Genomic DNA, 26,360 nt, shown 5'->3' with positions numbered 1-26,360 from the left:
TCACCCCCATTATAATCTTTTTCATTATTGAAAAAGGGAATCCATGTTTAAACGTGGCTCTTTAACTACACGCATACCAAATTTCATCAAAATCGGTCCAGCGCTTTAGCCGTGTAAGCGTAACAGACAGACTTTCGCATTTATTATTATGGATTTTGCCATTGATTTTGTGATGTCTGCTTTGCTTCCTAAGCCATAGAGCGTCGGTTTCATAGACAACATAAATGGTTTTAGATCGCGGACGCCGGTTTGGTCCTACGTATGCAGAACAGGATATCAGCATTGCAGAGCGAACTTTCTAGAACTACCAAACGAGCGACGGATTTGGAGGAACGTCTGATGAGTGAGTTACACTGGCGTTAATTTTGTTTTATACTAACTGCGCCCCTGGGTTTTGCTCCCGTGGGAATTCCGGAATAAAAACCGTAACAAATCGTACCCTATGCGTTACTCTAGGTTATATTCTACTCGTGTACTAAATTTCATAACAATCCGTCCTGTAGATTTCCGTGCAAGTGATACAAACATATCCTTACAATATTTCGCGCTTGTAATATAATATTAGTAGGATAAGTCTTTCTTTATTTTCGAGTGTGTCAATTGCTCACTCGATAAAATCTGTCACCAATGTGACAGATTATATCGAGTGTATATATATATATATATATATATATATATATATATATATATATATATATATATATATATATATATATATAAGCAATTTTGTGGCTTCGTAGTGGTCTAAATTGATATAATTTGTTTGCTATTTCGACTCGAAATGAAGAAACATTACCACCGCTTGCTGTTGCTTTATTTTGATAAATAAAAATTTATTTATTTATTTTATTGAAAATTGTTTTGCAGGCCGTATGTCTTCTCCTCCAAGCAACCCCAACATAGATCGGTTCCGGCTGGAAGAAATGGAGATTGAGAATAAGAAACTAAGGGAGAATCTAGACAGACTGCGAGCCGCAGGCGACAGCATACTCATATCTAAGGAGGTCATAGGTAACTTATAGAATCCATGGGGCGGCTGTGGTTCTCCGCCCTGGAATAGGACCCGATAATCTCCCGTAGATGCCGTATGAGGCGACACACAGCCTAGACAGCTGACAGGCAAGAACAGTATTCCCAAGGAGGGTTGACGTTAGGCAGGCAGCCGGTTGTAAAATCACAGCCGATTAATCTATATAGTATCGATGAGTTAGTATCCCGTAACACGAGTTGCCAATTAACTTTGGAGTTTCCAATTAATTATTATTCTTATACTATGATATGATAATAAAGGCAATTGAACAATAATAGGATCGTAGTCTGATCGGGCCGCGCGTGATCTGAGTAGTTACACGTAGATATCCTTATCCTTCCTTACATGTTAACAAAGTCATTAATTGCCTCTGTCTGCCTGTCTTTTAGTGATAAACTCAAAAACTACTGCACGGATTTTCATGCGTTTTTTTAAATATTAGGACAAATCACACAGATTGAGCTAGCCCCAAAGTAAGTTCGAGACTTGTGTTCAGGAATACTAACTCAACGATACTATATTTTATAACATATACATATATAGATAAACATCCAAGACCTGGGCCAATCAGAAAAAGATCATTTTCCATCATGACCCAGGGGATCGAACCCGGGACCTCTCGGTTCAGAGGCAAGCTCTTTACCACTGCGCCACCGAGGTCGTCAAAGGTTTATTATGTTTTCACGGGACGGGTCGCTAGTATGCAGCAAAGTATAGATAATTTTATTATGTGTACATTGTTATTGTCGGTGGTTTAATCTTTGGCAATAAATATTCATTCATTCAATCAATCATTCATTTATTCATTCATACATTCATTCATCAAATATTTTTGTTTATCAGAACAACTTGCCGTGATGCAGAAAGAGCTCGATCGCAGAAGAGACGAATGCATCCAACTGAAGAGCGTCCTCACTAACCAGGTATGTTTTTAATCAGTGTTTTATATCATTACCGATTATTATACTGATTATCCATACTTTTATTATAAAGAGATAAGCGTTTGTGAATTTGTATGTTTGTGATGGGTAATCTCCGAAACTACCGAACCGATTTCAAAATTCTTCCGCCATTAGAAAGGTACATCATCCAAGATTGCTATAGGCTGTCACAAAATTCCCACGGGAGCGAAGCCCCGGGCAACATCTAGTGTTGAGTAAAGGTTGTAGAGTTAGGTCTCGAAACTTTTTTAAATAAAGTAAATTTAACCATTACTATTTTGAAGATTTGACAAAGACTTATTACCAGAATTAATGACGTTTTTGACACAAGCTTTTATTATTATCAGACTGATCTTGTTGCATTTAATACATGACAAAAAATCATGTATTTACCTTGTAAACCGGTGACGAGTTCCTTTGTTACGAGCCGTCATTGGGTGCACCATAATGTTATACTTATAATCATAATGCATTGTCATCCAAACTAAACGTGTGTACAAAACTTAAGCTCAATCGGTTGAAGATATCTGCTTCAAAATTGAGTTACAAGATTCCACCCGAACATACATACATATATACATCACAAGTTAAGAGCTTGTAATGATTAAATATATGAATATAATAGTATGTTTCCAAATAGAGTTACCGTATAAGACTGATTATAAACAGACTGATAACTTTGTAGATATATTTATCTATATTATCTCTTTGATAGTATGATGACACACATCTCAGAAAAATAAGCGAGATTAAACTGAAGTGAATTATTTGAATTAAGTAATGGTTCCGTACATTTAGTTTAAATTTATCGTTCAAAAATATACTATCTATAACTATTTAATGTATGGTTATATTTTTAATGTTAAAATAACAATAATCCCTACATATTATAAAACAAAGTCCACTGCTGCGTCTGTCTCTCTTGTCTTTTCGCGATAAACACAAAAACTGATGCATGGATTTTCATGCGGTTTTCATCAATAGATAGTGTGATTCCAGAGGAAGTTTAGATGTATCATTTATAATGTTTTTACACGTGCGAAGCCGGGACGGGCCGCTAGTAATCTATAAATAACATAAGAATGTCATAGGCAATCATACTGTTGGTAACAACGTGGACGATAGATTTTATTTTTAATTTTCTCTCTCTATCTTATCTCCGTATGTTTACGAATAGGGGACTGTGATGTCGCGAAGCCCATTTTACCATGTTTTCAAAACAGTCTTTAACATTATGTGAATTTCTGAATTCTGTAGATGATATCATATGCTAGATGAATCACTATCACCACTACATATACACGTAGTATATACTTTCACTACATAGTATTATAACAAAGTCGCTTCGCGCATTAAAATTTGTTGCGTGGTTTTAAAGATTTAAGCATATATAGGAAAACAGACGTAGGAAGCGACTTTGTTTTATACTATGTAGTGATAATAATAAATCGTATTTTGTAAAAATTTAATGTTGAATACCTTTATTATAATATACCAGTGGTCCGGCCTCGCTCGGCTATATTATTATATAGGTACCTAAGTCTTCCACAGGAATCACGCTATCTATAAAAAAAGTTGTATTGTACATTTAATATATCTAAGCACATATAGGGACAGACTGCAGAAAGCTACTCTGTTTTATACTTATGTAGTGATTTCAAAATACTTCGCGCCAATAAAATATTATACCACAGATCCCTAAAATTCGTGACAGCAGCATTGTTGTAAACAGCACACGGGTTACATGGACGCAACGCATACGTTTAGGGTATTGTGTATTTACATTTTGATAATTATATAAGTTTTATGGAATTTAAAACTAAAACGCGATGTAAGTTAAATATATTTTCGTTTGTATATTTCTTCTTGAGAATGTATGCGTAAATTAGGGATATTTTATATGAAACTAGTTTTAAATTTCCCACGCGAAATTTTTCCGGGATGTAAGGTACCCTATGCCCTTCTCTGTACTTCAGACTACATGTATGCAAAATTTCAAGAAGATTGGTTGAGTATATATAGCGGGAAGAGGTAACAAACATACATATTTTCGCATTTACAATATTAGTTAGAATCCCAGTAACGAATTACTCCGTTGTTAATAAAATTAAGCTAAAAATGTATTTTGTCACTAACGTACTTTATAATATTTGACATTGACAGAAAGAGACCAAACCTACTTTAGCTTAAAGTACCTATGCTTTATCTTTTATGAATTTTGGTTACTCTTTAATCTATGCTTCCTCCAACAAACTCAACTTTTGTCCCAATTTTCGCAATCCTTTCTTTTTCCTGGTTACGTTAAGCGACGATTACTTTTTCGTCTCCACTTCGCACGATCTTTGGCAATTTTCATATGAAAAGTGAATATGGTGACATTGTGATGAGCTGAATGTACGGAACCAACAGCGAATAAATTATCTCAGTAATCAAATTGTCGTTTAATTAAAAAGAGACTACATTTTCGCTATAAACATCATACTGGATAGTGGTCAAACGCATTCAAATTTGTAATAAAAAAAAAACTAGGTTTGTTTATTTATTAATTTTTAAATTATAAGTTAAATAAATTTGTATCTCGTCTGTCTTTATTCGGGAGGTAATCTATTTTTGAAGTGACTTTATTGTATTGCAAAGGAATCACCACCCGTGATGCCACGTTTATCACATACTATATCTAAAACGTTTTACCTGGATTTGCCCTTGAGAAAAAGTGGTTTGAATACTTATTTGACTTCTGAAGTTGGAACGAGATGTTATGTTAAGGTAAAAAAGATGTGGAATTTAATGTGATTTAATATTAGATAATAATAGATTTTTAATAATTAGAAGATTAATATATATTTAAAAGGGTAATTTTGATTTTTTAATTCAGAAACCCTGGTTCCAAGCTTTAAAGAGTGTTGTAAGTAAAAATACATTGAATTAAAGATAGCTTTTAATGTATTTTGTTTTGCAAGCAGTAGGCATGAGTTTCTTACATTTTCATGTTAGAGCCCGGACATCGCTATGTTGCGCTCCGTCGTCCAACGAAGAAATCTCTTGTGCTTTTTCTATAAACAACTTCTGCATCGTCGCAACGGAGCGTAACGTGGCAGTGGATCTGGGTTCTTATGTGTTAAAATTGAATTGAAAAATATGTGCTTTTATTAGTTAGAAATGACAACGTTTGTTTGACTTCGATTTTTTGAATTTTGACGAATACAAATTTTCACCTTTAGTGGAAATAATATGGTATGAACTCACAAAATGCATTGAGTGGTTTGTTGTGATCTAGTAGTAGATAATTTTTTTATTCACCTATTGTATACTTATTTTAAATGTATGTTTTAATATATTCTTCGTGTAGAAATTACACGCTTATATTAATAGAAAATTCTTATATTAGGTGATTTGTTTATTTTGTTACAAGATTTAATTATATTTTTTGTGTTTAATTTTTTTATGCATCCTTCCCTGACGTTGCATGGTACACAATTTTTTTGTTTATACCTAATAGTTTTTTTTATCTCTCTAAAAACAGTTACACAACTAACAAGTTGTGTAACTGTTTTTTCTAGCTCACAAATTTACATTTACATATATATTTACATTCTTGTTTACATTGTTTAATATACATACTGGCTTTTATCCGCGTCTTCCCGCGTGAATTTTGCCAGGGCACAGTACTTATTTCCAGAATGAAAGGTGCTTATGTCCCTCTCCATATTTCGATCAAAAATTCAAGAAGATTGGTTGAGCAGACAAAGCGTGAAATGATAACAAACAAACTTACTTTCTTTCGCATTTTTAACATTAAAGTTAAGACGAACAGCGCCACTATCGCATGTAAAAGGAACTATTATTGTCTATATATATTTTTGATACAATTATGTTCTCACAAAATATCACCAAAGCGCTGGTATTCTGAGTCACTATTTAACGTCACGCTAATTACAACCTTATTTGCACAGACGGTGAACCTGAAGTCGCTCGCGTCATCCAATTACGGGTCTGATGTGGACATCATAAACGAAGATGGCGAGCTGGCTACAGCTTATGAGGCACAGAAAGGAATTAATAGGTGAGAAATATTAGCTTTGTTGTATCTGTGGATGCGATCTTTTAGTTGGAGTTTATACGACCTAGGTGGCGCAGTGGTAAAGTTCTTGCCACTGAACCGAGAGGGCCCGGGTTCTATCCCCGGTCGGGTCATGATGGAAAATGATCTTTTTCTGATTGGCCCTGGTCTTGGATGTTTATCTATATATGTATTTGTTATAAAAATATAGTATCGTTAAGTTAGTATCCCATGACACAAGTCTCGAACTTACTTTGGGGCTAGCTCAACCTGTGTGATTTGTATATATATATATAGTGGTGGTGGCTCAGCGGTTAACACCGTTCGCCTGAGATCGAAAGGTCGCAGGTTCGACGCGCCGCATGAGTATAGCAGTATTCATATAGAAAACCTGCACATTGGTGGACAGTTTAGTTCACTAGTGTGTGTATGTAGACACTACACACTAGTGAACTATAATGTGTATGAATAAGTAGTCACTACTTGCCACTAGATGGAGGTGGTTGCCTTTAGGCGACTTGAATAAAATCTGACACCAGTGTTAGCAATAATACACTCGATAGTTTGAGACGGCCCTAATCGATCGAAGTTTTTTTTTAGACGTATAGATGCGAGACGACTGACTGCGCAATATGTTTATAATTTCGCATAGTCATTTTATCCATCATATCTTAACATGAATTTAATTTGTATAGCATAATGCTTTAATTTGTATAGCTGCTCAGCATGTTGATCTTAAAGGGACATCACATAGGTATCATCATGTGAAATAAAATATATTAAAAAAAAAATAAAAAAAAAAATAATAATAAAAAAATACATATAAATCACAAATACATTGCTCCGTTTTGACGTGAAAGAGTGACAAACACACTTTCACATTTATAATATGTCTCGTCATATAAGATATGACGAGAGGTATGCAATATTAAAATTATCAAAGCTACAAACTACTAGCATTGCAGAGAGAGAGAGAGAGAGAGTAATCAATTAATTTCCCTTTCTGCAGACAACTGCAAGAAGAATTGTATGCTGAGAAGAAATTCTACTCTGAACACATCAGCAAAACCAAAGGGGAGATTGAGAGGCTTCGAGAGGAGAATGAGAAGTATCAGAAGTGAGTGAGAGTCATTATTTTTAACAATATTTTTTTTGTAGATGTACTTAATATGTTTATTATTCATCTCATCAATATTTTTATTTTTATAAATACACTAGCTGTTGCCATTGGCTTCGCTCACACCTATTGATCTATAACAATACAATATTATATTAATAACTCTTTAATACACATGCATGCGCAACACTTGGACATTTATTTTAACAGTAAATCTGAAAAGTATTTTATTTTTATTTTATAAGGAAGACCAACAAGCTAAAAATATCACAATTAGTAATAGTAACAATTATTAATAATATGTCCTTTGTATTACAGTGTAATATTTTTAAATTTTTTGAATGGAGAAACTGACCTGGTCGCCAAAGAAATCTATACATTCTGCCATATATATATTTTTTTGTTTCCCAAAAATGTTTTATTAGTATTTCTTTATATAGTGTTTTAATGGTAAAAATTTCTTTATATTTCTGAACTTGGAACAATACATTATTGTCACAAGGTTACATTTATGAAATTTGACGAAGTGTCAAACGTGACCTACGAAATTGGTTCCTACTGCATACATACGAAGTGTTAAGATACGGTACCTTAGGTAGATGCTTTACGCAAAGTTTCAAGTTGAAATTAACACTTCTAAGAAGTAGTTGTCAGCCATTTTGACGTCTGTCGACAGACAACTCAGAAATTGCACCAAGTTTCGACGTATGTCAACGCACGTCAATGCTGCCGTTGTCGTACTACTGAGCAATGGAGCATGGCTCTAATAATGACGAAAACCTTACAAGTACCTTTTTTGTTGTATTTTTATTTTATTATGTGGCCAATTTTATAAAATTTTCAGCGGTCAAGATCACACCGCATCGACCATATGCTGGCGTAATTTGACGGACGGCACACACACAAGACACACAAGTTTCATTTTTAACACAAACACATTCGTACATTTTTCATTTTCCTTTTTTGGTGTGTTGAAATTCATACAGATTTTGTGAAATTACTGCGCTGATCCGCACACTAGCGCCGCCATGATATTTTTGAATCAGTAACAAAAATTAAAAATAGAACACTGGATTATATGATAAAATTATAATGGTGGCGCTAGTGAGCAAGGAGCGCCCTCTTTTGTGAATATAGGGACAGGTATGTTTTTATTTTATTTTTATTATTGTTATAATAGTTTTAATAATGACTAATGTTAGACGAAAAGTATAAAAAAATACTGAATTTCAAAACTATGGCTAGATTTCTATAATAAATTATTTGATAGTTTTTTTAAACAGTTTTATTTTTGTTTGTAATTACTTTGTTACATAAATTAAAAAGTTTTTTTTTAAAATAAATCTATCCATAGTTTTCGAAAGTTAATGATGACATTGTTAAGTTTTGTAATATTTTATCAGATTTTAGGACCCGTTGTGTTGTTATTTGTGGAATTTTATTTGGAGTTTTTTAAATAAAGTATTTATAATTATAGTATAGGTTTTTGTTCATATGTATATATTTAACAGTCGCATTCATATGTATATATTTAACATATATGTCGCAGAGGGATGGTGTGTGGCTTGGCACGTCGTTAATTATTAGGAGAAACGTTAATCAGGTCATCTTTAATTTTATCACAACTAATACAATTATACAATAACATTCAAGTTATAACATCGTAAAAAAAAATTGAACTCTGAGAAACGGTAGGTACCGTTTTCCGGTATTCGACGATCAACTTAAGAAGCGCGCCATAATAATGTCAGTTTGACAGTGACAGCCGATCAATTATTTTTCTTTATTCACCCAGCCAGCATCGTTTAATTCAGCTAGCATTTTCTCTCGTCATATTACTGTCTCCGACATATACATTATACTTACTAATTTAGTGAAGCTAAAGATATTTATAGATACGTGGAACTGACTAATAGCAGATCCACGTCTCTAATCAGGCCAATGCTACACACTACAATCCCAAAATTCCCGTTGGAGTGAATCCGCGAGGCAGAGCTAAAATAAGACTTACTTTGTGGCGTGTGGTCCCGTCCTAGAATATAACCATTCCATATTCCTACAACAATGGCATTCCCAAAGAAGATTGACATCAGACAGGCGGTCGGTCGTAAAATCATAGCGTGTAAGTGTTCTATTATGTGAATGCATTTAAACATTTATTATTATTTACTTCTTCCTTAATTAATAGAGGCGTGGGTTAAATTTCAGCTTGATTCAAGAATTATTATTTTTAAAACATAGTTTTATTTTAGCTTGACGAATTTTCATTACTATATGTTATTTATAGATTGTTGAGCGCTGAGCTAAGTCAAGAACCAAAGAACAAAAACCAAGAGTTCGCTCAAAACGAAATCATCCGGCTAGCGGCTGAGAGTTTGGCGCTGCAGGTAAAGGCACAATATTAAGCTCGTCACGTCTTCATTATTTCGGGGTAGACAGAGCCAAGGGTTACGACACTCGGAGACCACGTTTAACTGTATGTTGGGCTATTGGTAAAATCCTTCCTTACAAAAACAAAGAGGTCTTTGTTTCCGCGTCAGTCTGTCTGTCTGTGAGCGATGAACTCAAAAACTAAAGCACAATTTTGTTTGCTGTTTTCACCAAAACGCTGGCCATAGCCCAAACCGCTGGGTCTAGAAAGTTCAAATTTAGAATGTAGGTTCTTTATGTGGTCTAGGGGTGCACGAAGAAAGGATTTTTCAAAATTACTCCTCTAAGGGGATGAAAAGGGGTTTCAAAATTTGTACTGGGCAAACAGATTGAGTCACTGAATATGTCACTGAAGGAAAAATTACGCGGGCGAAGCCGCGGGCAAAAGTTATTTAATTGCATAAAACATCTGATTGTATTGTCTCATTGTCAGGAACGCGTGGACAAACTGTCCGAGAGCTGTCGCCGGTACAAGAATCAGATTAGACTGCTTGTGAACAAATTGAAGGAGGTCGGCGTCGAGGACGTCAGCGATATACTGGACAGCGGCGGTGAGTGTTGTCTATCGGCGGTGCGTGTTCGGGGTTGTGAAGCCGCGGAGCCCTAGGTTTATAAAAATATCTCAAAATTTTACAAATGTTCGTCTTAGAAGTATATTGTACCTAAATTGACGAATGTACATTTTTCATAATGCCATAGTTTAAATATAAAAAAGTTACCTTTTTAGTAAATTACGTATTGAAAATAAGTAAATTTCCCACGTCAACATTTATTTTTCAAATATGCCAACTCTATCGAATTTGTTGCATAAAAAATAAAAATCTCATTACAGATGCAGTAGTACAGATAAACACGTCGCTTCCGCTACAGATGGCGCCAGTGACGCGTAAGAAAGAGAGGGAATACTTGGGAATGTTTGAATACAACGAACGGGACGAACCTGTCATCATCAAGAAGCTTATTACGGGTGAGTGAGATAGACAGATGTCGGATTGAGATATAAGCTAGATATACACAATAGGCTATTTGATAGATTTTAGATTTATGTTTTAAATTATTCTATGTAACATATTAAATAATCTCCAATGATATTTCCGTGAAATATGCAGCATTTTCCACAAAAAACATTTTAATTCTAAAATTTTGTTTGAGTTTGTCGCGTTTATACCGACAGACGCGACTTAATTACTATCTCTACATATTATAAAACAAAGTAGTTTCCCGCCGCTTGTCTCTATTATGCATAGAGCTTTAAAACTAAACAACGGATTTTAAATGCAGGTTTTACAGTGATTCTTGTGGAAGGTTAAATGTATAATTTATTATGTTTTTACCCGAACGAAATCAGGACGGGCCGCAAATATATAATATTAGCTTTTAGCCCGCGTCTTCGCCTCCGTAAATTTCCCACGGGTACAGTGATTTTTCCGGAATTAAGGTACCCTATGTCCTTCCCCACACTTCAAACTACATGTATGATACTACAACAACTGATAATGATACTACTACAAAATTTCAAGGAGATTGGTTGAGTAGATAGAGCGTGAAGAGGTAACACACTTGCTTTCGGATTTGTAATACTAGCGGCCCGTCCCGGCTTCGCTCGTGTAAAAACATAATAAATTATACACCTAAACCTTACTCAGGAATCACTATTGGTGAAAACCGCATGGAAATCCGTGCAGTAGTTATTGAGTTTATCGCGAACTGACAGACAGACGCGGTAGAGGACTATGTTTTATAACACGTAAGGATTAGTTGGGATTGGGATGACATTTCAATGTTGTCCCCAGATTTAAAGCCAAAGGTAGCGGTGACCCTCCTACCGGGTCTACCAGCGTACATCCTGTTCATGATGCTGCGGCACATGGACCACGTGGACGACGAGGCGAAGATGCACAAACTGATGAAGGCGGTCCGCACCGGAATCAAGAAGACGCTGAAGAGGAAGGCCGACAGCGTGGAGCACAACGCGCTGTGGCTCGCCAATATGCTCAGGTTAAAGACAAAGACAAATATTATTTATTTGCAAAAACATGAGTTTACATTTTTTTTACAATGTGGTGTTAAAAGAAAAACTTAATCCTACATGTTTCACCGTCCACGGGTATGCAAATTTAAATGGGGAGCGTGCTATCATCCCACAAAGCAAAATCGAATAAATAAAAGTAACTAAATTAACTAAATATTTTATCTAAATCTATCATAAAAATAAATTCTGATCTTTAACTTGTTGTGGAATTTTTTTATAAATTTTAGGTGCCATACATACAATACTTTTACTGAGTGATGCCGTTTTAGAAGGGTGTAAACATAGTCTATAATTATCCCGATGATTTCTTAACACAACATCACAAAGGCGTGGGAATAAATGAGCATTACATTTAACAAATATGCTGAGAAGAATTAGATTGTGTTACAGCTTAAATTCTCAAATTCAAATTATTTAAAACAAAAAATCTTTATTCATAAGTATCATAATAGCTATGTTACAATAGTACATGTATAAAAAAGTACAAAAAATGTTGCCAGAGCTAGGGTGAAAATCACCCTGTGTTTCAGCAGTTTAAAAGCTGAAACATGTGTAATAAACAATTATGAGAAGCAATAAAATTAAAAACATTAATAACATACTTATTTAAATAATAGAATAGAAAATACATTCAGAAATGTATTCTTTTTTTTTTTATTCAGAAATTAGTACTTCACGGGCACTTTTTCACGTCAATTTTTAAATTAAATAGTTATTTCTCACAAGCTACAAACTAGTGGCATTTCGGAACGACCGCTGCTGAGAAGAAATAAATAAATATATAAGGACAAATCACACAGATTGAGTTAGCTCCAAATTAAGTTCGAGACTTTTGTTATGGGATACTAACTCAACGATACTATATTCTATAACATATACTATACATATATAGATAAACATCCAATATATAATACTTTGGATTAGATAAAGCGTAAAGAGGTAACAAACTTACTTTCGCATTTATAATATTAGTTTGGATTAGGTCTACCTTCGCCCTGGGGCTTCGATCCTGCGAGAATTTCGGGATAAAAAGTATGTTTTGTTCCAGGCCATATTCTACCCGTGTACCATATTTTACAACAATCCGTCCAGGAGAATTTGCGTGAAAGAATAACAAACATACGCACATCACAAACTTTATATTATATTGCAGACTGCTGAACAACCTGCGCCAGTACAGCGGAGACGAGGTGTACCAGACGTCGAACACTCCGCGACAGAACCAGCACTGTCTGAGGGTGTTCGACCTGTCCGAGTACAGACAGGTGCTCAGCGACATCGCCGTGTGGATCTACCAGGGTGAGTGTGTCATAGAGCGTGACAAATCATAGCATAAGTTATATATGTTGCTGAGTCAGTCGCCCAGTGACCACGGACCTTTGTAACAGGGATAGTTCATAGTTCTTTATTGCTTTCATTTGGTATACAGTTGATCTTGTGAATTACAATGAAGTGCTCAAATGAGCCCATGCAATTATATTGTCATTTGATACTACTATTAATTAATCAATAAAATTATCATTGAAATAAAATTATCAATTATATCGGATCGATACGTCTGGGAAATAAAAAAGGTATTTTTATTTTGTTTTAACATGTTCAACAGCTTGCATTCTTAAAACTAGATATATTAATGGGTTACAGGAAGCCAATTATAGGTTCCCGCTGGTAATTAGAGAAATACTTAGATAAAAACGAATTTAGAGTATCATACAACACATTAGACCATACACATAATCAAGATATAAGCATCACAAAGTTCTGCCGCGTTAAATAGCATCTTATCGATGACATACTACAGTTAAACATATCAATATCAGAATTACTAACCAGAGGGATTGGTGCAGATTTGCATTTCACTTTTCACCATGAATTGATTCGCAGCGAACCAATCACATTGCAGTGTGGTTGTCGTTGCGTCACAATGGCGCAATATGATTGGTTCGCTTCGTCTCACTTCGAATCGCACACACACAGATTATTTACACTGTTACTCGCACGCACGAGACAAGTATTACTTCGATAATTTGTTGAAGCATATGGAATCTGAATAAACGCACAAGATCTAAAATGTTTATAAGGCACTTTGTAAGAAATAACTGAGTTCAGAGCAATCGATTAACCCTGCAATGTTTTTACGCAGGTATACAATGTGAGCAATATCTCGCCTGTTATCGAAGGGCAGTAAATGATGCTTGAAACAGTGATCGTTATATTCACTACTATCATATCATATATCTAGATTTTACCCGCGGCTTCGCCCGCGTGTATTTCATAGCAAAATCTCGTCATTCTTTATTAAAACATATTGATTATTAATTAAAGTTTATGTTTACCAATTTTCAGCTTTTTATCTTGAAAATCGTATTTAAGTCCGATACAATTTTTCACCTCCCTTTTGTAGGGGTTGAATGTTAATATTCAGAAAAATATGAAACACGTATTAATTAATTTGTTGTAAACAAATAAACCCAAATTTTCAAGTCACTAACTTAAACTGTGTAGAACTTTCATATAAAAGATTTTCACCCCTTTCACCCCCTTCGGGGTGGAATTTCCAAAAATCCTCTCTTAGTGTTTACCTACACTCCCCACAGAACCTAATAATTTCAGCTTCTTACGCCCAGTAGTTTCGGCTGTACGTTGTCTGTCAGTCAGTTACTCAGTAACGCAAGAGTTTTATATATATATATATATATATATATATATATATATATATATATATATATATATATATATATATATATATATAGATGTGCGCGTTTAATACTTGTCGTTTATTCGTCCTATCGGAGGCTGGACAGCATTATAGCGATGTACATATGTATGTACGAAACAGCGAGAACTGCGGCCGAACCAGTCGCGCCGGCAGTTACAATGCTTTTAAAGATATGACAAAAATAATATCATACATTTTTGGATTCCTCCAAACGCTCCATACGAAATGACACGTAGAAGTGACTTCACGACTTCGTAAAATGTTAACAACAAAAAGCTATGTTTATTCGAAAGCTGCATTAAATATAATGTTTATAATAATGTAGTAACTTCTTAATAAAATTTGTTACAACATTTATGTTTAAAAATATTTCAAATTAAAAAAAAAATTGAGTTTCCAACCAACTTTAAATCTTCGTATAATGGATCCAGCTACATTGTTACAGTACCTATATGAATTATCGTAATGATCCTAAATATGTCTATTTTACCCAGATTATACATGTTTTTACAATTTTCTGACCTTGTCAAGTCAAATTCAAAATTCTTTATTCAATTTTGGATGATGTACATCACTTATTGACGTCTAAAAAAATATTTAAACTAAAACTGCCGACTTCCAAAGCGCAGGTGAAGAAGAAGCGGCGCAACAAACTTCCCGGCAGTCTTTTTCGTTTGGCTAAATGATGGAGCCATAAAATTAAAAAGTGAAGTGAAATCAATTAACAAATTTAGGTCTTCTTTTTCATAGCCGTATTCCTCATGGCCGGGTGGTGGTCATTACGTGGAGTTAAACACACACATCAACTTTCTTGGCATTAGTAATGGAGTGGTTTGCCATTGCCTTCTCCATTTCACACACAAGTTAATAATCAACCAGTGTGCAGGTTTCCTCACGATGCTTTCCTTCACCGGAAGCAAGTGGTGATCGATGAAAACTACTATGAGTCAGATTGGTATACAAACACACGTGGCAGGAATAGGATTCGAACCTGGGACCTTTCTATCCACAGACGGACGTCTTAACCATATACATATATTCGCTTCATATACAGGTCTTATACATATATTGTGTCTTGTGGCACTCTGTCCTTTTGAATCCTTGGATTTCACAATTTCTTACTTTTATGTTATCTGTGGAGACTTTTAATTGGCTCTCTGTTTCCTACTTTTATTTCTATGTTTTTGTTACTTAGCTATAAGTCTTCCTAAATAGTAATAAATAAATAAATATTCAATATAAAGAGGGCGAACTTTCATGTGCCGTATTGCAGGGTTGATCCACCTGCTGGAGCGGCAGCTGGACCGGCTGATAGTGCCGGCGATACTGGAGCACGAGGAGATCTCGGGGCTGTCGGGCCCGCCGCGGCCGGCGCCCGCCGCGCCCGCGCCCGGGCCCGCGCGTCTCAAGCAGGTACTTGTACCTGTACTCTACATATAACAACTAATATTATAAATGAGAAAGTATGTTTGTTTATTTGTTACCTTGAGGTAAGTTCAGTTGAAAGTAAGTTCGAGACTCGTGTTATTCCCATAACACAAGTCTCGAACTTACTTTGGGGCTAGCTCAATCTGTGTGATTTGTCCTAATATCATCCGCATTGTCTACTGGAGCGATGGTTATGAAATCACAAGGGTAGAAAATAATCTGGAACATATAGGGTACTTTTTATCCCGAAATTCCCACGGGAGCGAAGCCCAGGGGCGCAACTTAACTTAAAAATTCTATTGACAGATATACCTTTTAAATTTCATCAAAATCAGACCAACGCACAGTGTAAGACAATCGCAATCTAGCAGGATTTAATTCCTGATTATACGGAACCCATGAATTTCATTGAAATATGTTATAATAAGTGTTCTTATAGTTTTATAAAATAATTTTAGTTTATTTTTGTAATTAAAAAAGTGAAAAATAAAGAAAATAGGCAATGATAAAACTTCTGGCTCCAATTTACTTGTTTTTTCGTGGTATGCTTCTTAATCCTGCTAAATAGAGGGGTCAGATGAGATTAATAGTCTATTTAGAAGATCTGTTGTATCCACCCGTGTAGTTTTTCTTGTGGAGAATTCTGTATAGTATCGATTGTCTTTGTTTCGTGCCTCTTGGGCTTCTTCCGATAACTGACCAATTGGTACTATACACGAAGATATGACATCTTTACCGTGTAAAAGAACTTTATGGACACTGATAGGCATAGTGTACCAAAAATATTCCTTAAGATAAAGTTCCCTGGTATCTTTTACAAAAAAATCAAAGGCATTTAAATCAATAGAAAATAATAAAAAAAATGTGTGGGTGAGGCAAAAATGGGTAAAATTTGTGGGTTGCATCTGTTAGCTAAGACTATCAGCTTTAATTAGAACAATGTTTGAATTTTGAATAAAATCTCGCTAGATTGCGATTTTCTTACAGTGCGCAACGGTTCGAATGTTATCGCGTTACAAACAAACATATAAAAAAATATTTTTGCCATGGACATTGCATAATTTTTTTGCCATGGACGTCACCAAGTTAACTTGTAGACAAGTTGATTTGTAGAAGCAAAATTTCAAGAAGATTGGTTGAGTAGATAGAGCTTGAAGAGGTAACTAACAAACTCGCATTTATAAATGTGAAAGTGAGTTTCTTCGGAACTGGCAAATAAAGTAACTTTTGTAATACTCTATTTTAGGTTAGTTTAACTTTGATTTATTTATTTATTTCATCATCCTACTACCATTACTGTTATAGATAGAAAAGTATTTTATGTACTTCGCGTGTAATCAAATGATTTGTTTTCTAGGAGCTGTGTACGACGCATGACACACTGCGCGCGCACGCCGTCGACACTCAACTTGCTGTGTCAATATTCAAACAGGTCAGTCATCTTGTCTAAATCACTCGCTTCGTTCAATTACTATTTTTTAATTTGTAATAACTATATGTTTATACGTATTATAATAATAACCTTCTCTTTTCACGCTGAATGTAAATTTAAACCATAATGTTTTTTTTTTCTCAGTTTTATGGTAAATTTATCTTGTCAATGGTATAAACTACCGATGTCACGAATGTTTTCTGTTCAAATTAAGTAAGTACGACGAAGTTTTAAATGATAGATAGCTTCTTTGTTTTTTTTTTTTGTTTTTAGAAACTTAATTTATATACATTTCGAAATGTATACAAACCTAATTTTTGTTTGACAGATGTTTTACTAAGAATCAATTTATATAAATATTAAAGATAGAACTGAACGTACCTATTTTTATTAAAACACTATAATTTTTTACAAAATTGTGAATTATTCGAAAACGAATTGACCTATTTTGTTGCCCCACTAACGTAAATAATTCTAGACATATCCTACATACCTATTAAATTACATCAAAATCAGACTAACGGTTCGAAATTTATGGCGTTACAAACATACATACATACGGTCAATTACGAAATCATAAGTTTTCGATGTATATTTTTATCATTTTATAAAAACATTACATTTATAATAGGTACCTAACCATAACCATACTAGGTATGGCAGCGAAGCAGGGCTTGCATGAGATGACGGAGAGACAAACAATTTTTTTCTTTCTTTCTTTCAGTTATTCTACTACATATGTGCGTACAGCCTCAATCAACTGTTGTTGCGTAAGGACCTATGTTGCTGGGCCAAGGGCCTGCAGATCAGGTACAACATATCTCATCTCGAGACCTGGATCAAGGAACATCTCGCCGAGTATGGACAGAAGAATGTAAGTTATATGTTCTGATTGATGTCATTTTTATATCTAGAGCTTTTTACCGGCGACTTCGACTTCGTTATATATACAGACAGGGTTACTGGTATCTAACGCATAACCTTCCAAAGGCGCATAAGGTACATAGAGACTAACATCTTTTGTTCTACGACTTTTGTCTAAACGTAATAAATACGAAAATTTTCCTTTTTTTAAGTTTTAATGTCGTTTCTATAAAACGTTAACTCTATGTTCGATTCCGTTACATATCGCTACTGTACTGTCTCGTATTGCTCGGCTATTACATAGAGTTAAGATGTGTAGAAGAGCAAATTAGATCGTATTTTTTTTTAATATAAAAAAAAACTACGAATCACGAAAAGTCATAGATTAAGTTGCTTATGTTTTGATGTACCCAAGTAGTCTTTAGGAGGTTATGCGTTTGATGCCAGTAACGCTGTATATATTAGAATATTTACTTCTGACAGCATAATATATTTTTTGCCGTTACTATTTCTAGGACCGATATTTTTTGTGCGATAACCAATTAAGTCCAATTAAGTGTTTTCAACATTATCATACAAATGTTCAAACCCATTTTAGTATTTTGGAGAGAGTAACAAACATACATACTCACAAACTTTCGCATTTATAACACTAGCTGCGCCCAGGGGCTTCGCCCCCGTGGGAATTTCCGGATAAAAAGTATATGTATATTACTATGTATATATGTTACTCGAGGTAATATTTTTTGTAACCAAATTTCATAACAATTCGTCCAGTAGATTTTGCGTGAAAGAGTAACAAACATACATACATATTTATTGTCATATATAACACTCATTTTTCATATCCAGGTGGAAGAGATCCTCGGTGTACTCAAGCCTATAACGCAAGCGGTGCAGTTGCTGCAAGCGCGCAAATCTATGGCCGACGTGCAGAGCACTGTGGAAATGTGCTGCGACCTCACTGCCATGCAAGTGTGCAAGGTAAACCTCACTCTCCTCAAATTATAAATACTTTATTCAACTTAAGGGCGTAAGACTTATTATTATTCGACTTAAGGCGCTTCGTCCCCGCAGAAAATACTTAATTCGACTTAAGGCGCTGTGTTCCCGCAGAAAGTTGGCTATAGACTTAGTTTTAAGCACTTTTTACGTTCAGAAGTTATTTATATCATACATTTTTCAATTCAAATTCAAAATTATATATTCTCCTTCACAATATTTACTTTAAATATAATGACGTCCGTTTATGTACGTAATACAAATATTGCGAGAAACTGGTATGTGAACCAGTATATACAAACTTGAGAAGCGGTAATAAATAAATAAATATATTACAATATATTAGGACAAATCCACACAGATTGAGCTAGCCCCAAAGTTAGTTCAAGACTTGTTTTATGGGATACTAACTCAACGTTACTATATTTTATAACAATAGATAAACATCCAAGACTCGGGCCAATCAGAAAAAGATCATTTTCCATCATGACACAACCGGGAATCGAACCCGGAACCTCTCGATTCAGAGGCAAACACTTTACCACTGCGCCACAGAGATCGTCAAATGATGGCGTAATGGTTAACACCCCCGCCTGAGGATCGAATGGTCCCAGGTTCGAATCATACTCGTGCCACATGAGTTTGTACCTATCTGAGTCATGTATAGTAGTTTTCATCGACCACCACTTGCTTCCGGTGAGGGAAAAACATCGTGAGGAAACCTGCACACTGGTTGATTATTAACTTGTGTGTGAAATGGAGAAGGCAATGGCAAACCACTCCATTAATAATGCCAAGAAAGTTGTTACGTGTGTTTCATTCCATGTAATGACCACGACACTCAGCCATGAGGAATGCGACTATGAGCTGATGTTTTTATATTACTTAAAAACAGCAGCTCCTCCCCACTAGGAGTGGGACAACTAACACTATGTTTACAAACGTATCGAGTGTATCGTGTTTACGGCGATCTGTGCACACTAGCGCCACCATCGCGTGTATATCAATTTCTGTTATTCCTTTGCGATGATAAAAAATTGTTTTAACAAATCATGCCACACACTAGTTAAAGAATTTTAGTACATAGTGTTATATTTTTCTATAATATTATATTATATAATGTGGTCACTGTTGATAGAACGGATTTTGGTGGCTACCGTTTTAGATTTAGTCAGCTGTGACGACATTGTCACACAATGGAAAATTGTAATACTGTGTATGTTTTCTAATATTAAATTCAAACAGATCCTGAATATGTACACACCAGCGGAGGAATACGAAGTGAAGGTGACCCGCGAGTTCATTCACGAGATCCAGAAGAAAATGCAGGAGAAGGCTGGCCCGCTCGCTGAGAAGGGACCGGTAATATATTCTTGTCATGATCAATCAGTCAACATTTATTTGCAAGAATACAGTGTTAACAGATGGTACATCTTTAGGGTTGAGAGGCCAGAGGGGTAGGGCCAGATCCATATTTATCATTTCCTGGACATATATTGGGTCACGAATTAAACGTAAAGGTTTTTGTGTCCGACCCGAGTTTAAACTACCTAGAACTGTTGGCTGTAATTAAAAATAAAGATAAATGATATTCTATTTGCATAAATACGTGTAAATTGATACATAAAATCTTAAATCACTTAGACTCCACATACCTTACCATAGAATGGTTTGCAAATATAGTTACAATCGCTGCTATATATACTTAAGTAAAGATGAACAATTTGAATAAGGTAAACACGAATGCTTCTGAATTCAAATGTCCGTAAGCTCAAACTTGATCCGTCAAAAATAATTAATTTTATAATAACATGTGCCAATTATAATATGGGATATGTTATTTCTTGTTACAGCAAAACCTCCTAATGGACACAAAGCTGATATTCTCCGTGCAGTTCCCGTTCAACCCGTCCTCGATCCGTCTCGAGGCCATTGAGCTGCCCGAGGTGTTGGAATTGGACGGCTTGCTCACCAAGATTTAAGTATGCCTGTGTTTTTCGCCAAAAACCACGAGAAACATGTGTTTCTCACATAGTTTTTGCTGTAGAGTGGTTAACGAATTAGTAAGAAATGTATACTTATCCTAAAAGATAAACTGTTCGTGAAAAATACTCGTAGGGCTGTCCCAAAAGGATATATTGACAAGCAAAATATATATACATTTGTTGATTTCTAATTAAAAATGGTAGAAACGCGATCAATATATTAATGAAATAAAATAGTTTATTTGTTGCCCGATCATGAATGCTGGTCTATACAGAGTAATGTTTTATTCAATGCACACATTTTTTCAATATAGTACGGAATACAACAACTCCCAAAATATATAATCATTGAAATAAGAAAAAAATCGACTTTCCAACAATTTGTTCACCCAATTTGTATGGGAGCTCAAAAATGTTTGTCATATTTTGACATAGATTTTTTGTATACCAACTCAGATTTTTCTTCCGTGTTTCACAAAATTTGTGCCGCGTAGGTAAAAAAAATCCTGTATTTGACTAATCAATAGAACCAGAAGCAAATAAAACAATTCTATTAATAGTAGCAATTACGAAAGTTTTCTCAGCTTTTGTATATATTTCTCATTGATATATTTGCTATAAACTATAGAGCTCATAGAAAAACAACCAAATCAAGAAATTCGTTTCTCGTTAATCGTTTTCAAAGATGCAAAGTTACAGCTAGGTTTTGATGTAAATTTTGTGTTTTTATTTGCTATTTTTGCAATTTTTTCTCAATGAAATGTTGTCGAGTAATTAATCATCTTTTTCTACGTCTTTCCTTATTCATCGAATCGTAATAAATAGTTATTGATTTCCGAAAATACAATAATAAAAAAATATTTGTAAAAAATATTTTGGCAGCCATAACATTAATTGTTTCTCGGGCAATGACGCGAGAAATTTTGTTTTAAGTTTACTATTTATTTATAAAATGTATTATTTATGAATTATATACAAATGATTATTTTTTCTTAAAACATTTCCCACGAAATTTACATTCCATTTTGCCATGTTTTTTAGATAGTGCCATTATCATATCATTTATACTACACATTGTGCTGTTACACACAATTGTTTACAATTATACACAGTCTGCCAGCTGGATGGTGGAAAAAATATTGTTAATAATTATGTGGTAATACTTTTTTTTTCAATTTTGATCGTTACTTTACATTTATAATGTTTAGTTCTAGAATTTTGTTTAATTTATGCCGCGGCTTCGTCCATTTGTTTAGCCAAAAAAAAAAAACTTATTAGGTATGAAAATCTGTTAGGTACATTTTGAGATACACGTTCAGATGGCAGACGCAGGAGACAGTATTTGCTTTATTTTTAAATATTATTTTATTGGTATTTAATATAATGTAGACAAATTGAGAAAATATAATATTTACACAGATTTTTAGCACAGGAGCTAGTGGCTTCTCTTTTTTCAGGTCATCTAAAAATATATTTTTTCATTCGTTTCACTAGCTTTCTGGTATTTTGTATGATATTTTGTTGTACATTTATAGAGTTCAAGAATCAACGAAGTTAAATTTTTTTTTATTAAAATTATAGATGTTATTATTTAATTAGATTTTTTTACGTGAAATTTTTAAATTTATTTTTACTGAATATTTTTGCTTTCCGTAGGAACGTAAGATTTTATATAACTATAATTAATATGAATATTTATAATAATTATGGTTATATCAAACGTATACTTGACCAAGTGTTCGAAGGTAATTAACATTTATAAATGCATATTATTATAATTATAATTAGAGAATATTAAATTTGACATTCCTTTATTGCTGTGTTAAAAATAATATTTTAGTATTAGTACAGTCGGCGTAGAAATTTGGGGAAAGTACAGTTCTTTTTTTTATTGCAGAAATTTGAAAATGATAAAAACTTTTTTTGGATATATCAGTTTCATTCATATTTATATTATATAAAAAAATAATTATTTTTTTCTTACGTATTACACTACTTACTATGGTTTATGATATGAACGGAACATATTGCTGAATCTGTTGCATAATATTGTTATATTAATTTCATATTCGAAACCGACTGCAATTAGTAAAATTTTTGTAATATACAGTACTTATATACTGAGTTAGATGTTAGATTGCATTGTCATAGTATGATAATTTGAAAATAATTGCAAATTGATATTTAAAAAAAATATAGGTATAAAAAATAATTGTACTAACAAATATATTTCTCAATTGTACTCTTCTGGAATACCAATTGCCTCAATAAGAATAAGTATATAAATTTTACGACATTTTTCTTTTACTTGCAAAATTTTATAATTTTAGGTCAACGGGAAATACTTTATAGGTTTTGAGTCCTTTGTGAAATCGAAATGTTATCTTTTGATCGCGTTAACTTGCAATTTTGGTATTTTCACAGCTAAATATGACCGTAGACGCGAGTATTCATTGTAAATTTCAACTTGATACCTCTACGCGATCTTGGCGCACTCAATGGAGCAAGAAACCGTGAAATCGCTAAAAGAGAAAGAGAGCTATGCATTCCTGAGAAAAAGGGTCTTGACAGACAGACAGACGGACTGACAGACGATCAACGAAGTGATCCTAATACTAATTTTTTTTGTACATTTTATAGTTCTCTGAAATATATTATTCAACAGTATTATCGATATACAAAATATTTGCAATTATTTTTAAAACAAAAATGAAGAGTTTTAACATTGTTACCATATGTTAGGTGCTTACAGCTCATAGTTAAATATATACGAATGTACATCTATAGTATACAACTATCGACCTTGTGTCCTCGACGGAAGGTCGAAAGTGTTATATCTAGAAGTATTTTTTTAGGCAAATTTAGTTTCATAAAAGCTATTTACATGATTGTATTTTACCGAATGTATGTTAGGATAGGGTAGTTGCCTGTGTATAATATAAAATATATGTGGTCGTCCAAATTAAAATGGACCTTATGGCGCCTGGCACTTACGCCATTATTGCCGTTGTTTTGTATTCCAACAACGGCAATAAAGACCTAACTGCCAGCCGCGATAAGGTCCCTTTTGATTTGGACGATCACATATGTACAGGGTTACTGGTATCTAACGTATAACCTTTCAAAGGCGCATAAGGTACATAGAGACTAACATCTTTTGTTCTACGACTTTTGTCTAAACGTAATAAATACAACAATTTTCCTTTCTTTAGTTTTAATGTCGTTTCTATAAGACTTAACTCTATGTTCGATTCCGCTACATAACGCTACTGCACTGTCTCCTATTGCTTGGCTATTATATATATATAACATAGAGTTTGTATTTTTTTTATATATAAAAAAACTACCGAATCACGTCAGTCAATCAGTCGTAGAATAAAAGTTACGTTTATCTGTCAGATTACGTGTTTATTTAAATTTTCGGGTATATATGTGTTTCAACACATTACTACGTATATATTACGGGGCTTAGCACGAACCTTAATTGGTTAATATGATATTTTACGAGAAAGTGGTACGACAGGCCTTAAATATAGCAATGTTTCATCGGCGGCGCTAGTGTGCCGATGTCTTTAATAATAAACCCGCAAAATTATATGTAGGCTGTAGGCTGCTCAAGTTATGAATTCGCTGTTGAATTATATTCCCAAAAATTATATAAATGTTTTAAAAATTGTTATCTGTCAATTTATTAATAAGCCTCCAATATCAATGAGCTTTATGTTAAAGAATTTTATATTATCTATAACTATATATTGGCTATAGAAATTAGAATATTTATGAATGAAGAGAAATTGTTAAAATGGCTGTTATTTATTTTTTTGTAATTATAGTGCTCAATATTATCTAGATTTCGAATTAAGTACAATTTTTAAGAGCAAATTCAGTCGATCATACTATACCCTAATCGTTTAGATACTTGAAAAAAATCGTGACATGTCTTTTTAATTTAAAGTACAAAATCCATATTACATACTAACCATGTATTGTTGTAATATCAATTTTTTTGTACAAACTATATACAATGTTTTGAAAAAAAAATTTGGGACATATAATACCTAAGTTGCTCTTAAATTGTACATGATATGAAATCATTATATATTACAGTAGTACAGAGTATATTACAAACACATATACAAAAATTGGATATGACATTGTATATGCAAATATAAAATAAAATATTCAGGGCAAACTACAGTCTGTCAAGAAAGTGAAAAAAATAAATGAGGACACTGTCTCCTGTCGGCTGGCAACACTGGGTGTTTATCAGCCAATCTTGACCGTTTTATTTGGTGTTGCAATGGCAAAATTTCCCTCTCGACAGACAGTATTTGTCACTTTCCATAATGTTTAAAAAAATCACGCAATCTATAATTGTTTGTTTCCAAGTGTTATGTACTTAATGTTGATCTCTTCCGTTCCTTTTGAGAATGTAAGCAATACCTTGCATATCTATTAATTTATTTATCTTTGATGGTGTATTTAATGCATAATAAATAAATAAATTGAAAAACTAAGCATTGAAATGTATTATTATTTGTTAAGTGTACTTGTTTACTTTAAAATGTGTTGGAAAATAAATAATTTATTATTTGAAATAAATACTGTAGTCATTTTAGCCCTTTTTAAATCGCTGACAAAACACTGACTACGGCGGGGTATTATATCTACTTTCTCTCTATCTCGTATGCGCATTTTCGCGGTACCTTCTCAGCCGATGAGCGTCGGAGCCCAGGATTCGCTTCCTACGTTTTCTTGGCACGGTCGCCGGCATCCCTATTTGTCAGACCATTGTCACGCATATCTTGCTTGACGACATCAAGCCAGTACTTCTTGGGTTTACTTTCTGCCAGGGCCTTAGCGGCATAGCTAGACATTTGTTCCCTACGTAATTTGCAGGTCTACGCAAAACGTGGCCGCTAAACACTGGAGTTTGTCACGGACATATAGACCAATCCCAACTTACCAACTAATATTATAAGTGCCAAAGTAAGTTATCTACTCGGCCAATCTTCTTAAAATTTCGCATATATAATAAGAGTATATAGAAGGACATAGGGTACCTTTCATCCCGGAAAAAAACATGTTCCCGTGTGATTTGCGAAAAACCTGTATTCTATTTTAGGTGGCGCTAAATGCTAATAAAATAAACTTTGTAATAAAAACACTAGATGGCGCTGTGTTTATTTTAAATGCGCTAGATATGGATATTTTATTTCAACTAAGTATCCCAATCCCATTTTAGTACGAAGAAAAAACTGTTCCCGAGGTCATTTAAAAGTTACAACTTAGCCGATAACCGCGACTTAGGTACATTTAT

The 26,360-nt window shown here is 34.0% G+C and overlaps 1 protein-coding gene across 2 annotated transcripts in view; it reads left to right on the top strand.

The window, feature by feature from the left end:
• Positions 1–25,658, top strand: part of didum (dilute class unconventional myosin) — a 51,941-nt gene extending 26,283 nt beyond the window's left edge. The window contains exons 26-42 of one of the 2 annotated variants that reach the window (XR_008406016.2): positions 235–343; positions 868–1,011; positions 1,874–1,953; positions 5,925–6,034; positions 7,041–7,148; positions 9,436–9,535; positions 10,012–10,129; positions 10,411–10,545; positions 11,372–11,576; positions 12,764–12,909; positions 15,603–15,742; positions 17,115–17,189; positions 17,914–18,063; positions 18,906–19,037; positions 20,301–20,417; positions 20,909–22,247; positions 22,297–25,658. Coding sequence is in view for 1 of the 2 variants with exons in the window: in XM_053765292.2 (XP_053621267.1) it covers positions 235–343; positions 868–1,011; positions 1,874–1,953; positions 5,925–6,034; positions 7,041–7,148; positions 9,436–9,535; positions 10,012–10,129; positions 10,411–10,545; positions 11,372–11,576; positions 12,764–12,909; positions 15,603–15,742; positions 17,115–17,189; positions 17,914–18,063; positions 18,906–19,037; positions 20,301–20,417; positions 20,909–21,037 (1,998 nt within the window). In the remaining variant the exon portion in view is untranslated. Of the gene's footprint in view, positions 1–234; positions 344–867; positions 1,012–1,873; positions 1,954–5,924; positions 6,035–7,040; positions 7,149–9,435; positions 9,536–10,011; positions 10,130–10,410; positions 10,546–11,371; positions 11,577–12,763; positions 12,910–15,602; positions 15,743–17,114; positions 17,190–17,913; positions 18,064–18,905; positions 19,038–20,300; positions 20,418–20,908 lie in introns of both variants that reach the window. The other variant, XM_053765292.2, reaches the window with a different exon arrangement.
• The last annotated feature ends 702 nt before the right edge of the window (positions 25,659–26,360 follow it).

This window comes from Plodia interpunctella, chromosome 27 (genome assembly GCF_027563975.2).
Source record: "Plodia interpunctella isolate USDA-ARS_2022_Savannah chromosome 27, ilPloInte3.2, whole genome shotgun sequence".
Lineage (NCBI taxonomy): Eukaryota > Metazoa > Arthropoda > Insecta > Lepidoptera > Pyralidae > Plodia > Plodia interpunctella.
This window is presented reverse-complemented; position numbering and strand designations above follow the sequence as displayed.